This window comes from Vidua chalybeata, chromosome 4 (genome assembly GCF_026979565.1).
Source record: "Vidua chalybeata isolate OUT-0048 chromosome 4, bVidCha1 merged haplotype, whole genome shotgun sequence".
NCBI classification, from domain to species: Eukaryota; Metazoa; Chordata; class Aves; order Passeriformes; family Viduidae; genus Vidua; species Vidua chalybeata.
Window position 1 is genome coordinate 7,576,037 of NC_071533.1, and position 14,952 is coordinate 7,590,988.

The 14,952-nt window shown below is 48.0% G+C and overlaps 1 protein-coding gene across 3 annotated transcripts in view; it reads right to left on the minus strand.

Annotated features, from left to right (window-relative positions):
* Positions 1-8,019, minus strand: part of NR3C2 (nuclear receptor subfamily 3 group C member 2) — a 190,444-nt gene extending 182,425 nt beyond the window's left edge. For 2 of the 3 annotated variants that reach the window (XM_053940777.1, XM_053940778.1), the window contains exons 1-2: positions 7,935-8,019; positions 1,334-3,098 (exon numbers count right to left, since the gene is read on the minus strand). In XM_053940777.1, coding sequence (XP_053796752.1) covers positions 1,334-3,096 — 1,763 coding nt within the window. In that variant the 5' untranslated portion in view covers positions 3,097-3,098; positions 7,935-8,019. Of the gene's footprint in view, positions 1-1,333; positions 3,112-7,934 lie in introns of those variants that run through there. The other variant, XM_053940776.1, reaches the window with a different exon arrangement.
* Positions 8,020-14,952: the final 6,933 nt, after the last annotated feature.

Here is a 14,952-nt window from a genome sequence, read left to right on the forward strand (position 1 = left end):
CCCTTACAAGTTGAGTATATTAAAAAGTGCATTTTTTTTGAGACCATATTGGAAATGGCCAAAGAAAAAGTGAAGTATGGCCTACAAAATGATAGAGATATTGCAGCAGCTGAACAGAATGAGGATAAAATGAAAACCAGTAAGGTGGTTTTTTTTTTTCTCCTTATAGGTAGACAGCCTGATTTCCCTCCTGAAAAGCACCATTATTTTAGATATTATGCTTTTCACTGCAACACTATTTTCAGAAATCTGTAGTATCATACAAAAATGGAAAACACCACGCATCCTCCCCACCCCACTCCAAGAATAAGGCAGATGCTTCATTCACTGAGGGCAGCTGCATAGCTCATGATGAGCAAAAAAAAAACCACGTGAGAAAGGTAAATGCCAATCTGTCACTGGCTATTTGAGCTTTGGCACAAGCCTTTGGTCAGCCTGCTGGGTACACGGGTATGCTGTGCAACCATTTGAACTCTGTCATGCTGTCAGAGGCGTTTCAGAACTTGTACTATTGACTCTGCAACTGGGTGGTTTAGGAAAGTAGGCATCCCTCATGAGATACAAGGACACCTGCTTGAAGAAGGACGTGCTGCCACAGATCAGCCAAGAAAGCCAAGTTCCAAATTCAGATGACACTTGCTCATTTCTCTTCCACCAAAAGTGAGGGGATCAGTTTATCCATTTCTCCCTTTCAAATGCATCAAGTTTTAACAGCCCTCCTCCTTCTGGAGGCATTTTTCTATATATATAAACCAAATGTTCCTACAGTTAAAATACAGAAATAATACGTTGCCACAGGCTTGTAACATTTAGTTTTTTAAACTTAACCAGTTAAAGTCCAGTGCAAACACAGAACCATGCTTCTTCACACAAAAAGATTCCTGACACTACCATTTTCTTATCCTCATCTCAACATTTCATCTGAGGTACCACACATTCAAGCACTAGCTAAGAAAAAAATAACCATTATAGGACACAAGAGAGCAATTTTACTAAGCTCTCATTATAGGAAAAACAACATTTGTAGTAGTAAGAGCTCATAAACATACTAAAGCCATACCTTCAAACCTAATAACAACAGAATACAATATGTTCTTCTTAAATATTAAAGCCAGCACTTTGCTTTCATTAAAGGCAGAGTAAAATAAAGCGAGATAGCCACAAATCTAATAATAACAGAAATTCAAACAAAGAATTACGCATCAGACTGAGAAATACCACCCTGGTCCTTATTTTAATTCACATCTTGTTTGTTTAATGCAGGGGAGGAAAGGAAAAAAATAAGGAGATGGGGAAAAAAAAAAAATAAAAGAGTAGCAATTTGCCAGCTCACCTGGACACATTTTCTGGAATGTACTCTAGAACTGGATACCCATCACTTCTTCTGGATGCCAACTCCGAATGAGACTTCCAGGTCTCCACGAGCGTGCTGACAGCAGGGAAGGAGCTCAAGTGCTGAAATGTCTGCTCTCGAGCAACCGGCCGCGACAAGGATATCGTGCCCTGGGCACCGATCCTGTAGTGAAATGACTGTCCACCTGAATTTACACCCACAATGGCAGAGGATGGTATACTGTTCTCTTGGTAATAGCTGCCATCATCAGGCTCCTGCTTAATCCCCACACGTAGGCCTGGATTTGGAAAACCGCTACCTTCACAATTTCCATCAAATGAAGAAACAGGTGGTCCTAAAATCCCAGAAAGAGAGTAATAGTCTTTGTCATCCATAAAAGAAAAATACGAGCCATCTGTAAATGGGAAAGGATTTACTGTTTGATTCCCTTTAAAGGAGGCACCAGAACAAGGATGTTTGGCCGACTCTTGCTTCACTGGTACTGAAAAGGGGGAATCGGAGTTCATTTTGCTGCTGCTGTCGCCGATGCAGGCGCTGCCAAAGGACCCGTCTGGCTCAGGCTTTATGAATTGAACAAGGTTCATCTGGCTGTTGCTGGAGATGGCGTTCTCCATTTCCTCCATCTTAGGAAACGTGAGTTCTTGAGCACCCTTGTCTTTTGTGTCTGGACTAGGAACGGTATCTTGGCTTCTACTAGGCCCCACTGGCGTTCCAGAAGACGGGAACCCTATGGAGTTGTTTACAGGGCTACAGATGGATGATCCCACAGTGCTAACCGCTGGACTAGAACGCGTGGACCTATTATTGGCATTGGAAGGGCTGGCAATGGAGCTTCTGGAGTTCAGGTTTGCAGGGCTGGACACAGAAGATCGCATAGTGATATTGTTGGGACTTGAGACAGGAGATTTCACGCTGCAGTGGCTGGGAGGACTGGAGATCGGCGACTTCATGCTACTGATAGGGCTGGAAAGCGGAGAGCCGACGTTGCTAATGTGCGCGGGGCTGTGCAACATGGAGCCCCGGTTCTCAACGTTCGGCGAGCGCGACAGAGGGGTGCCCTGCCCCATGGGGCTGTGCATGGCAAAGTTCCCAAAGCCAGCGGTAGTTGAGGACATGGAGTTAACTCCCGCAGGACTACATACTGAAGAGGCCATGTTCTGAGGGCTGCAGCCTGAGGGGCTTTTCTCTTGACACATGATAGGGCTTTTGACAATCGTGTGCATGGCACCGCCGTTCACAGTGCTCCCAGAGTCTGACATCAAAGACCTCAAGGGCCTGCTGGCGCTGTGGAGGGGAGAGGAGCAATGGCCATTCTCCTTGTAGAGCTTCACCAGCTGCTCCACATTCTGATAGATCTTTCCTGGGCTTCCCTGGTTCTGCTGATCGTAGTGGTAATCGGCGTCTCGTATCGAATCCATATATAAACCCATGGATTCGGCCACCGTTGCCGACAGCTCTTTGGACTCTGTTTCGGTTTTGATGTCAGAGCGCAGGAGACCAGGCTGGCTGTTGTCTTGCTGCAGGCAGGAGAGTAGCTCAGGTTTTTCTTTGCTGTTTCCTTGAGCACTGCTGTTTGCGAAAGTGCCGGCGGCGCAGCTGACGTTTACGATCTCCATGTAGTTACTGTCATCAGTCTGCTCTCCAGCACCTATGGAAGAATACTCCACAGACTGAGAAACTTGACCCCACCGTCTCTCCATATCTAAGCCTTCTGGGTAGCTGTGGTATCCTTTTGTCTCCATAACTAGCAAAGACATATATAAAAAAGTAAAATTAATGACAGGACAGTGTGACTTCCTAAGGAAATTTCCTAATTTCCTAAGGAAACAAGGCGTATCCGCTTTTTCTGTCTATCCTCCTCTCTCTCTCTGCCTGCCAGTCCCATTTCCCTGCCCCATCCATCATCTCTCAACCATTTGTCCAATTTCAATCAAACCGAGGGAAAGGTCTCATGGATATGACAGCCCTATGGGCTCAGGGAGAAAACAGCTCAGCAGTTAGGAAACACCCAAATTATTGCTCCCGGCCCTGCCCCAAAAGGAATGGCTTGGCAATGTCAGCACAACCACCCACCCTCACTGGCCGTAGCCCCACGGTCAGTGCCAGCTGTACCAGGGGCTGCCCCTCACCTAAAAAAGGGAAAGGAGAGCAAGGAAGGAGGGGATCCAGAGGTCCTGAAAGGACATGCTGGTGGCAGGCAGGATGAAAACCCTGTGGAAATTGCTCATTACAGCTCTGCTCCTCCAAGGACCTTCCACTGCCATGTTACGGGACAACAAAGCAAGGGAGACTGCTGTTTTAAGGGGATTTCTCTTCATCATCCTCACTATACAGCATAACACAGGATGCTTTAGAAGGAACCAGTGGTTCTGAGGGGCTGGGAGCTGACTTGCCCCTTCCCAGCTATACAAACTTCTTGTACAACCTCCCAAGGAGACATGAAGGTGTGGGGAGAGAAGTAGGACAGCAGACCAGCAGGAAACATTTCTGCCACAGGGTAAGGGGATCAGACTAGGTAGGAATGCATGGCTATTAAACAGATCCATAACTCTGCCAATTCTGCAAACTTCCATGGCAGCCAGCAAGAGGAATATACAAAAATAAAAGTAAACCTTGCTCTAAAATGGACCCTAAAAAAACCCTTCCTATCCCACATGCCACCTTCTCAAGGTAAAGAGCAAAATGCGTGACCCAGTCTCTAATAATCTGAAAACCACATATAAGTAACAACAATTTCTAATTTTTTAAGGATTTGGCTCATAGTATCATTAGAACTGCAGAAACTCACGTGCCAACAGTAACAATATCAATATTATGCAAATATTTTTTTCCTTTCTGAATGTACTCATTTTCCAATATTTAATTTAGTGTTTACTTAACACTACTTAACTAAGCTATTTTGAGCAATTTACTTAACACTACTTAACTAAGCTATTTTGAGCAAAATAATAAAAATAAAACAAAAAAAACCTTAAACTTAATGACTTGAATACCTCTTTGCCCTTACTTAATTGGAACTATAGCCCAATGCTTACATTTCCCTCAAGCACAAATTTTATTAGAACCTAGAATGTATATTAAATCACATTCCTATAGTCTAAAATTTTCAGACAGAAGTGCCTAATTCCTCATAAAGTCACTCCCAGATAATCGCCTACCCCTGATTTAAGTGCTGAGCAAGCCTAATTCCTAGAGAAATCCACTGCAGCTGTGAGTGACCCGCATTTCTGAAAACCAGGAAACTTAGTTAAGGCTTAAAATTAGGATGTAAGTTAAAATTAACTCTCAGAAACACCAGCAGAACCACTACATGCCAGGAAATCTGTTACAGGCCTAACATTACACCAGTGTTTGAGCTTTGTAGCGACTTCTCTCACAGCAGTAAAATTCAAACTTCATATATAATCAATAGGTGAGCATACTCTGAAACTTCAGCGAATAAAAATCTGAGTCACAGAAAGGAAAGGAAAGTAGAAAATGCCCTGATCCTGCACTTGCAAAGGCTGGTAAATATATCCAAGAGGATCAAAAAACAGGAGAGATTATTTCTGGCCTAATACAAGTTCAGTTTAAAATGACAGATATAAATTAGGCAGAATGCAGCAGCAAACGGATTTTTGGGAGTGATGGTTTCTGTCACTTTCAAGTGGCTCGGGGGATACCAGAACCAAATTAATCATCTCAGGTGTTACTGGCAACATTAGGGTTTGGTTTTGTTCTTTTAGACAGAACTTGCTACAACTTCACTAGCACATCTATCCACAGAATCCACACTTCACCTACCGCACACATATGCCTTTTTACTAACTTTCCCTGAACAAATCTCACTGGGGACTAAAACATCCACGGACACCCACAACTAAAGCTCAGCAGTGTTACATACTGGAACCAAGATCATCTCTGTCTGACACTTTACAAAGCAAGAGACATTGTGTGCGCAGCAGATATCCAGACTCCCTCTCCGAAGAACTACTAAGACACTGCGAGTTGTGTATTTCACCCCAAACATATCAACAAACACGGCCCTCCGCAGCACAAATCTCCGATCAATTAGGCATGAAACTAGTCTCGCAGCAACAGCCAAATAAAAAAAATCAAATGGTACCTGGTATCCCTGCAACCAAAAGGTCACCTAGATACGGGGAAATCTGAAGTAAGCCCAGTTTCACAAAAAAAAAAAAAAAAAAAAAAAAAAAACAAACCCAAACTGGTGGCTCAAGCGGCCACCCACTTCTTAATTCTCGGTGTAAACCAAATTTCCTTGAAGTTTCACTGTCTGCCAGCCACCCCGCTGACACAAGACTGCCCAGGGGACTTGAGTTTCATGGCTGTGCTGGGGTTTGCCCCCCTTTCATCAGGGTACCGGAGAGGCACGGGCAGCTCCGCCACCGGCGCTGCCCCGGCACGGCTGCCCAGGGACCCGAGCGGAACCGGGCGCGGGTCCCCCCCCGTCCCCGAGCGTTCGCACCCACGCAGGCAGCGCGCACGCTGATTTCCCTATTTACCCTACGCTGCGAGGAGCATCACCGCAGCTCCCAGGGAGCAGCCACCGCTTCGCACCCCTGTCCCCCACGCCCCCAAGCCAGCCTGCTCTCCTGCAGGTGCAGTCCGGGTTGTCACGCGTGGGGGTGCCTAGCAGTGCCCGGAAGCTCGCTCGCTCCCTCCCTCCCTTCCCTCCCAGGAGTCCGCGGGGGAGGGGGGATCCGACAGCCCAAGCCCGCTTTCGGCCGAGCCCGCCCCGCCGGACCCCTCCTGCCGCCCGCCCCCCGAGCGATGCAGAAAAGCGCTTCTTCCAGTGCGAACGCCGCTCCCCACCCTTCACGGCGGGGAGGGTCCGGGCCCCTCTGCCGAGCCCCCCCGGATCCCGCCACTCCCCGCCAGCCGCACCTCCCGCCGCGGTCCGGGGAGCGGAGCGGTGCCCCCGGCCCGGCCCCGGTACCTGTTGCGGCGGGGCGCGTCCCCGAGCCCCCGCGGCGCGGAGCGGAGCGCAGGGCGGCGCGGAGCGGCAGGGCGGGCGGCGCGGCTCCCCCGCCCCTCCCCCGCCTGCCCGCCCGCCCGAGGCGCGCCGCGCCGCCCGGTGACACGGAGCGGCACCCGGGAGGGGACGGGAAAAGGTGCCAAGTCCTTTAAAAACATGTCACATGCCCACATAAAGTTCAAGTTTACGTCCCGCCCGCCGCCCGCCGCGATTGGCGGGCGCGCCTCGGAGCGCGGCGCGGCCGGGGCCAAGCGGGCGCGCCATTGGCTGCGCCGCGCCGTCAGTCACCCGCCGGGCGACATGACTGATACAAAGTTGCTGCGACACAGCCTGGGAAACGCATCTCCTTAAAGCCGCAGGGACCGCGCGGCCCCCGCGCACCGCCCGCCCGCCCGCGGGGTCCCCGCGCACCGCCCCGGGCACCCCCGGCGAGGCCGGCGGCGCGGCGGCCCCGGGACCCCGCGCACAGGTGAGGTGCGCGGGGCGCGGCCGCCCCCGCCCGGTGCCCGCGCCGCGCCGGCGGCAGGGCCGGGCATCGCCTCTCCGCCGGCCCGGGGTTTCCGCCTGTCAGCGGTGCGTGAATGCGCACCGTGCCGATGCAGCAGTGATTTAACCAGGGAAATTTTTAAAAATAAATATAATTAGGCGGAGGGGAAAAAAAGAAAGAAATAAAATGTACGGGGGAAAAAAAATTTAAAATAAGGAGCGGGGGAACGACGACGGCGGAGCGCAGGAGGGTTCAAGGACTCGTCCTCCGCTCCCCGCCGGGCTGGCTCCGCTCCGCGGCAGCCGCGCATCCCGCCGGGCGCCCCGCCCGCTGCCTCCCGCCAGCCAGAGGAGCCGCCGGAACGACCCCTGGCCCCCGGGATGCTGCCACCTCCTATTCCCCAGTGTCCCCCTAGGTGCCTGCGTCCCGGCTGCAGGAATACCCTTTTCGGAGACAAGATTTAAAAAAAAAAAAAAAAAAAAAAAAGAAAGGAAAAAAAGCCGCCGAGCAAACTTTCAGGCGATGCGCTCCCAACTCGCTCGCTAAATACCGCCCCCAGCCCCCGGTCAGCGGCCCCTGAGAGCCCCGCTCCCGGCCCCCAGGTGCGCCCCACGGCCCGGCGGGGACAGCTCCACGGCCCCGCAGGGTGACAGCGGTGCCCCCGGGAGCGGGGCGGGGGGCTGAGCCCGCCGGGCAGCGGCAGCGCCGGGCACCGCGCACCTTCTCCCGCAATCGCCCGTGCGCGCCCGCAGGGACCCCGCGTGTGCTGCTGCGGGTTTGTACAGAGTCACGGCGAAAGCGCCAACATCCCTAGGATTTGGGGTGTCACGTGCCCCTCTCGTTTTCCTATTCTGCCAAATATCGACCCACACTCACGGGCCGAGGCGGCGGCTCCCAGCGCCCGCGGCTCGACCCGCGGAGGAGCAGCCGCCACCACCGCCGCGCTTCCCCGCGGGCGCTGGCGAGCAATGGACGTGTCCTTCCCGCGAAGTTTTCACGGATGGGGACGGGACTAGCCGTGACCTGGATACGCTGGCCGGTGTGCCGGACACCCACCCCGCTGCCCCCCGCGCCGCTGCTCGCCCCGCGCAAGGCTCCGCGCTGCACTCACTCACCTCCCCTAGGACATGGTGGCGCGGCGGGGGGAGGAGGCGCGGCCCCCGGCTACTGGCAGCGAACCATCCGGGAGCCCGCACCGCCACCCAGAGTAGGAAAAAAAAAAAAAAAAAAAAAAAAAAAAAAAGTAAGCGGAGGAAGCACCGGGAGCGCGGCGGCCGGGCGGCGGGAGGGAGCTGCGGCGGCAGGCGGTGGGGTGCCCGCGGCTCGGCTCGGCTCGGCTCGGCTCGGCGGACAGCTCCCACCATGGACGCCTAGGTGGGTGGGTGTTCCCGCGGGTCACACCCTCGCCCGCCGGCAGAGGGGAACGGGGGGTGGATCCAGCACCGGTGGGGGAGGAAGGGGGTTTTTGGGGGTGGGGGGGAAAAGAAGAGGGGGCAGAGAGGGAGGGAGACAGACACCCTCCAAAAAAAAAAAAAAAAAAAAAAAAACCCGAAAAAAAAAAAATCAAACTTATGTCATTCCAGGTAAAACTCCCATCTGCGCCACCAAGGAAGAGGAGGGAGGAGAGTGGCGAGGGTGTAAACTTTTTCCTCCCCTCCGCCCCCTCCGGTGCCGCCCGGCCCCTCGCAGCGCCCGGCGGCCGCGGCGCCCCCGCCGCCCCCTCTCGCGCCGCCCGCCCCGGCGGCTCCCGGCGGCTCCCGGCGCCGCGGGGTTTCTCACGCACGGAGCCCGCCGCCGCCGCGGTTCCTGGTTCGCGGAGCCGCCGGAGGAAGGGAAGGAGGGCGGGCGGCGGGGGAGGAGGAGTGTCTCCCCGTGCCCTTCCCCAGGCGGAGCGTCTCTCCCGGCCCTGGCGGCGGCGGCGGCGGCGGAACACCCCTCCTCTCCCTGCTCCGACCGCCCCGCTCGGCCCCCGGCGGGCTGCGGGGAGCGGAGCGCTTCTGGACGGGATTGCGGGAGGAGGCTGCGCCCCCCCCCCCCCCCTTCCCCCGCCGGGCCTGCGCCTTCCATCCCCCCGTCCCCGCCGCTGCCAGGCGGGGGGAGCCCGTCCCCGCTGCCCCCCAGCGTGCCCTTGTGTCCCGGAATACGGGCAAGGAGCGGGAGCATCCACGCCGCACTCGCGGGGCTGCGGTGGGGCAAACCCGCCCCGATTCCACACATTAACAGAAAAATTGGTGCTAACAGTGATGCTGGTTTTAAAATAATATTTCACTTGTGGCTGATTATGTTTGAGTTCAGGGCATTAAATGTCTCTTCATTTAAACATCTTAAGGAAAAAAAAAAAAATCGGCATTGGAGGAAGGAAAGTCTTGGCCCTATTTTAATGACCTCGATGCAAAATCTTTAAACGTGGGAAAGGGCTGCTCACCGGGAGTTGTACCTGTGCCGAAGTCTGTAGGATTGGGGCCTTTGAAAAGGCAATATTTTATCAGCTGTTGTTTGCATCCGTCAGAGTTTTTGGGTAACTTGATAAATGTTAAACAGGGAAGCAGAAAGTACTGGTGAGGCCAGACTCGGAGATAACGGCACATTCAATAGCTTAATTTCACAATTAGTTTACTGTATTATTGGAAGCAAATCATATTTCACTGTGCCTACACTAGTGCTCTATTTTTAGCCATAATCTAGCTAAAAAGGAGGAACCTACTGAGATGTATTATAACATCGAATGTGAACAATTCTGTTCTCTCTCTTTTTACTCATTTTGTGTCATACATCTGGTTTGTAATACAGCTCATTTATTAATTGAACAGAACTACCGTGGATGGGCTGGAGGCTGCAATTCCAAGGCAGAGGAAAGTTTCACGCAACTCTGCAAGGAACATGGCAAGTCACAGCCATGCAAAAAGCATCCAAGCACACTGTCTGCTCTCCCAATAACTGGCATAGCCAGAACAACTATTTTTTTATTAATTTAGAATTACAGTGTATTTGGCTCTTTGGTTGCACTTTTTTTTTACTTTTCTTGATTTCTTTTTTCAGGGTAAAGTTGTAAATGAAAACGGCATTTGAAATGCTTCGATGTAGCCTCAGTCTTTGTGTTGCATCATCTTTTTTATTGTATTTTTAAGAACCTAAAGGAGATACAAAATAAAATTGAGGGAATATACCAATCTACTGCCTTAGTACCAAACATTTGATCCCTTCCCTTTCCCCTGTGATACAGACAGAGATGGTTGCTGGAAGAATAAAGCACCTTTCATGGTATGTGCAAGATGCTCACAGTTTTTCCACAAATTCAGTAGAAACCTTATTTGTTTTCTGTTTGTGGTTCACAGGAGCACTTAGCTTTTTAGTGGTTGACACTATATCTATTTTTAGCAGCATTTTAACAGCTGTCACTAACAAATATGATCCCATCTTGAACGAGAAGGGGAGTTTATCTGTTTTATTTTAAAAAATCAGACTACGTAGTTGTCAGATTATAAAATGCAATTTGGATCTTTATCTGTGAAGAAGAAAAGGCTGTATTTTCTCATTATGCCAATTCCATGGGGGAAAGAAAAGGGGGATGTGTAGTGGGCTTGATAAAGTAACGACAGGGCTTTGCAAGGTTTGGAAATAATGTTATTAAAAGGCATACAAATGTATATATAGCACATTTCAGATTCGGTTAAAAGTGGTCCTGTTTTGTTGCCTTCTGCAGCTGTGTTGCGATGGGGGAAGCCGCAAAGAGTCAAGTCACAGTTTTCCAAGTAGGTCAAGAGGAGCAGTGCGGACCTCCAATGAGCAATTCTCTTCCCTCATATTAGATTTTATATATGAGGTTAACGCACGTCACACACATGACACTGAAAACAGCAGAAAGACAAGTGTTAGGGCACTCTTGCAGCAGATGTCATCTCTGTTCCTAAAGATAGGGGCAAATTTGCTATGGATAATGCATTACAAAACAAGATAATGCTGGAACTCGGCAAGTGTCAAATTGTACCTCCTCCTGTGCTTAGAAAAGTGAGTGAATTGGTATGAGGGGCTGCAGGAGCAGCGATGTAGTGTAAAAGCAGCCTACTGTACCATCTTACTTAGAGGTCATGTGCCGTATTTTGAGAACTGAACCAAAGCGGATGAAGTTTTGAGTCGGTTCCAACTAAGGCAGCTGGGCATTTCCCACTTCTCTCCAGCTCTAGCCCAGGAATGCAGGCAATCACATGGTCACACATATTATTCCTTTACCCGACATTACTCACCGTAGATTTAATTTTTGTGCCATTTGGCTCATGTGGGTTTGATTAGTTGAGATTTGCAGCTGGTCAGAAGTAGTTGCATTTTGGGAAGACACCAGAAACACACTGGGGATGACAGGTGAGAGTTTACTTTCCCTGACCAACAGATATGAGTCTTCCAAGAGAGGAGTCCACAGTCTTCTCTGACTTGGTAGTTAATTGTATTAAAGCTAGTTTCCCAAGCTATGCTGAAAGTCTTTAGAATTCTTTACGAGACTAAATGTAAGTAAGCATGTTTTCTGTATTCTATGTTTATGTTCTCCAAAATATCAATACTTTATCTGTTTAGTCTAATTTTGAACAATTTTGTTTTCTAATTATAGAGAAATCCTTTAGCTGAGCAACAGAACATTTTCCCTTTTAACCTGTATTCTTTTTTTTCTACCTTTTTTTTTTTCTTTTTTTTAAATGCTCTTTAATGGCCCTGTTGTAACTGTGGTTGAACCACATCTAAGTATAGTACAAGTGCATTTCTAATGCACATTGGCATTAGCAACCACTTGCTTGTGCAAAGGGCCAAGACATGCATTTAAAAACATCTATTTCCAATACATTTCAAATCACAGTTTTTATCGACTATTAGCACCAATAGTTTCATCTGCTTCAAAATAAAAACATCCCACAGGGAGTTGCTTGCTGTGGATAATAGGTCTTGTAGAGAGTGGCAGGACAAGCAAAGCATCAAGAATAACACATAGGCAGTACTTTGTATTTTCTGGAGCTTTACTATTGTGACATATGTTTATATTGTTTATAGTCAGCTTCTCTCTTGCACTATTTCTTGTAAGAATATGCAATTTCTAAAAAAATTGTCATTGCCACAGAAAGCAGCCTTATCTCGATATTAATGAATTCCCAAGCAATAGACAGCAGTGACAGCTAATTGTATCTTAATATTTATCTACTACCTGCTGGCATTTTTACAGTATCAAATGGTAACTCATGCCATAATCTGATAAAAAATTTTGTAGTAACCATAATAGTACTGCACCTGTGCCAAAAACCCAGACACAGTGTTTAACAGCAGTAAAAAGAGCAAATAGCACCCTCCAGCACTTAATAAACATATCAAATGCAAATTGGAGGAAATTATTTAATCAGTCTATAGGCTAGTTAATTTTGATGATTATTCACAGTTCTACTAGCAATACTTAAAGTGTGGAATAAGTTAGTACCAAAATTGTTATGACACCAAGGTCATAAGCAGAATTTGAAACTTGCTGCATAGAGGAAACTATCTTCCTGATTGAATGAAGGTGCAGCTTTAAACCTCCTACAGCAAAAGGAGAATTCTTATGTCATTTTCCAGATTCTTCTATCATCCTGAAATTGCCTGCTCTCAGATATTATGCAATGTGAGATGGTTTGATATTAACCTGCGTGATCAAATTCATATTGAGACTTGGAAAACCTTTGTTGTCTAAATTTTTTTTAAGTCTGTATTTCCTGGAGAAGAGAGATTTTGGCTGGGCTCTCCCCAAAGCGTACAGTGAAGAAGAGACTGAGAAGAGCAATGCTGTGAAGCTAAAAGAATGAGGAAGAAACATATGCAAGACAGAAAAGGGAAAAAAAAAATTATTGATTTTGGTGGCAGATGCACCGCTTTCCTAAATAGATGTATTTTGTTGATTTTGTTGATATATTGAACTCTCACTTCCCTTGTAGGCTATGATCCAGCTCCAGGAGCTCATTCAATGTGTCCCCTGGGCCCACACTGGGAAGTTGATCTTGCACAACATGGCGAGTTGGTCCTTGCCAGATGCACGTTGATTTACACAGGTTTGGTTAAAAAAGGAATCATAAGTCAGTGTTCTGAGGACGTGTCCTAGCTTTGGAGATTGAGGTCACACCAGAATTTGTCTGCCCTAGACTAAATATCTGGTAATGAAAAGTCATGCATTCCAGCATTTCCCCATTGAACTCACCAGGACTTGGCTCACAAGCCACAAGGGAGAAATTTTGGCGCATTGGATTGGTTTGTCCCTAGTAACTCACGGGTGAGAGTAGTATTCTCATCAACCCTGTTGCCTGGCTATGGTTCATTCTCTTCTGGTTTAAATCAACTCAGCATGGTTTCCACAAAGGGTGCTCTCTCTAGCAGTGCTTGTGCAATCCTGGCACCTGCAGCATCCAAGTACCACACAGACCCATTTCTTCTGAGTTCTAGAAAGAAGAGCAGCATTATCAGCATTTTATAGGCAGGGAGTGGAGGAACAAAGAGATTGCAGGGTTTATCTCGGGCCACTAAGAAGGTTACAAAGTACAAAGATTGTTACTTCCCAAATCACAATCACCGCATTCCGTTGCGGGACCAGGGTCCCTTTTCAACCATGGCCTTCCCAGGAATGCTGCCTGAGCATGAGTGACATAGAATTAAAACACTTTTGGTTGTTGTCTGGGAAGGAAAACGCGTCATGCTGTGTTTGAATGGATTCATTACTGGAATGAATTTTAGAAACCCCATAATGTTGGGGCTTTTACCGTATGGATCAGCAGCAGCCACTGAAGATTGATGGTACCTTCCCTGCCTGCTCGAACCTAGTCAGAAGAGTCACATTCCATGAATATGCAAGAATTTCTGGCATGAATTCTTGTACATGCATATTTGCATTTTGGCTCCCGTGCATGTTGTTCATGCACTCACCACTTTGAACTCTGCTTTTCATGAGTAATTCTGACCAAAAACCTCATTCCTTCATATATATATATCTATAAAGTAAACACATAAAATGCCAAATGGAAGGAATATCATAAGTTTTTTTGTTATTTATTCATTTTGCATTCCATTCTCAGCCCTGGCTAGACACTCACAGATTAGAAATTATGTACCCCTCTCAAGATTTCTAAAGGAAGATCAGCCAGGACTCAAAGGAAATCTTGTTTAAGAGTCAAAGTTGTTCCAGGGCAGGACTCATAGAGGGTTTAGCAAACAAGAATTTCTCCTGGCATGGTTCATTTATGTCCTCTATGCATGACTTAAAATTGAAAACATGAGCCTATCAGAAATCTTTTGTGTTCAGCAGCATGTAAGACATTACTATTTCCAAATGTAAGAGCAGGTACTGAGCCTTTTAATCTGCTTATTTTAGTCCTGCCCTAGGCAGAAGACACCTGTCACTGTGGTGCTAGTCCTGCAGGACTTCTCAAGTCCTAACCATTACTCTTCTGTAAGAAGAATGAAAAAGACTACTGAAAGGAAACACAGGACAGTTAAGGAACTAGAGGTGCTGAGCTGTATTTGCATTATTTATACTACTTTTTTATAACCACAATAATAGTGATTGTAACACGATTTACACAATCAGGAGAGAAAGAATCAGACCTTCTTTTAGTGGGAATCATTAAAAAAAAGAATACATAAAGTAGGCAGTATACACTCTGCCTGCACATTTTTATTTCAGAGCTTGTACTGAAGGGTGTCTAAGCAAGTGCTTCCTTGTAAATCCATTGTGGAGAGCAAATGAATCCCAGGGACTGTCGCTCCTTGTTGATCATCAGTGGGCGTAGATGCAGTAGATGTAAAGGTCTATGACTCACTGAGCTAGCTAAGGTGAAACCAGATGAGAGGAGATAATTGCACCATTATAAAAAGAATTATCATAGTTTGATTACAGAAAAAAAAATCTAATGGTGCTGTAACTCTTGGGAACTAAAATATGAGATGGGACTGAAAGTGAGGAGTTCATGTCAAGGAACAGCAAAATGTCCCTTTTAATTGATCCATTTTAATCAGACATGCCAAAAAGATGATTTCAAGGATTGAAGGTATAATTGGTCAAAAGAGCCTAAGGTACTTCCCCATGCCAGTACTGATTACAATAAAAAAGAAGACTAATCAAAGAGGCAAAATGAC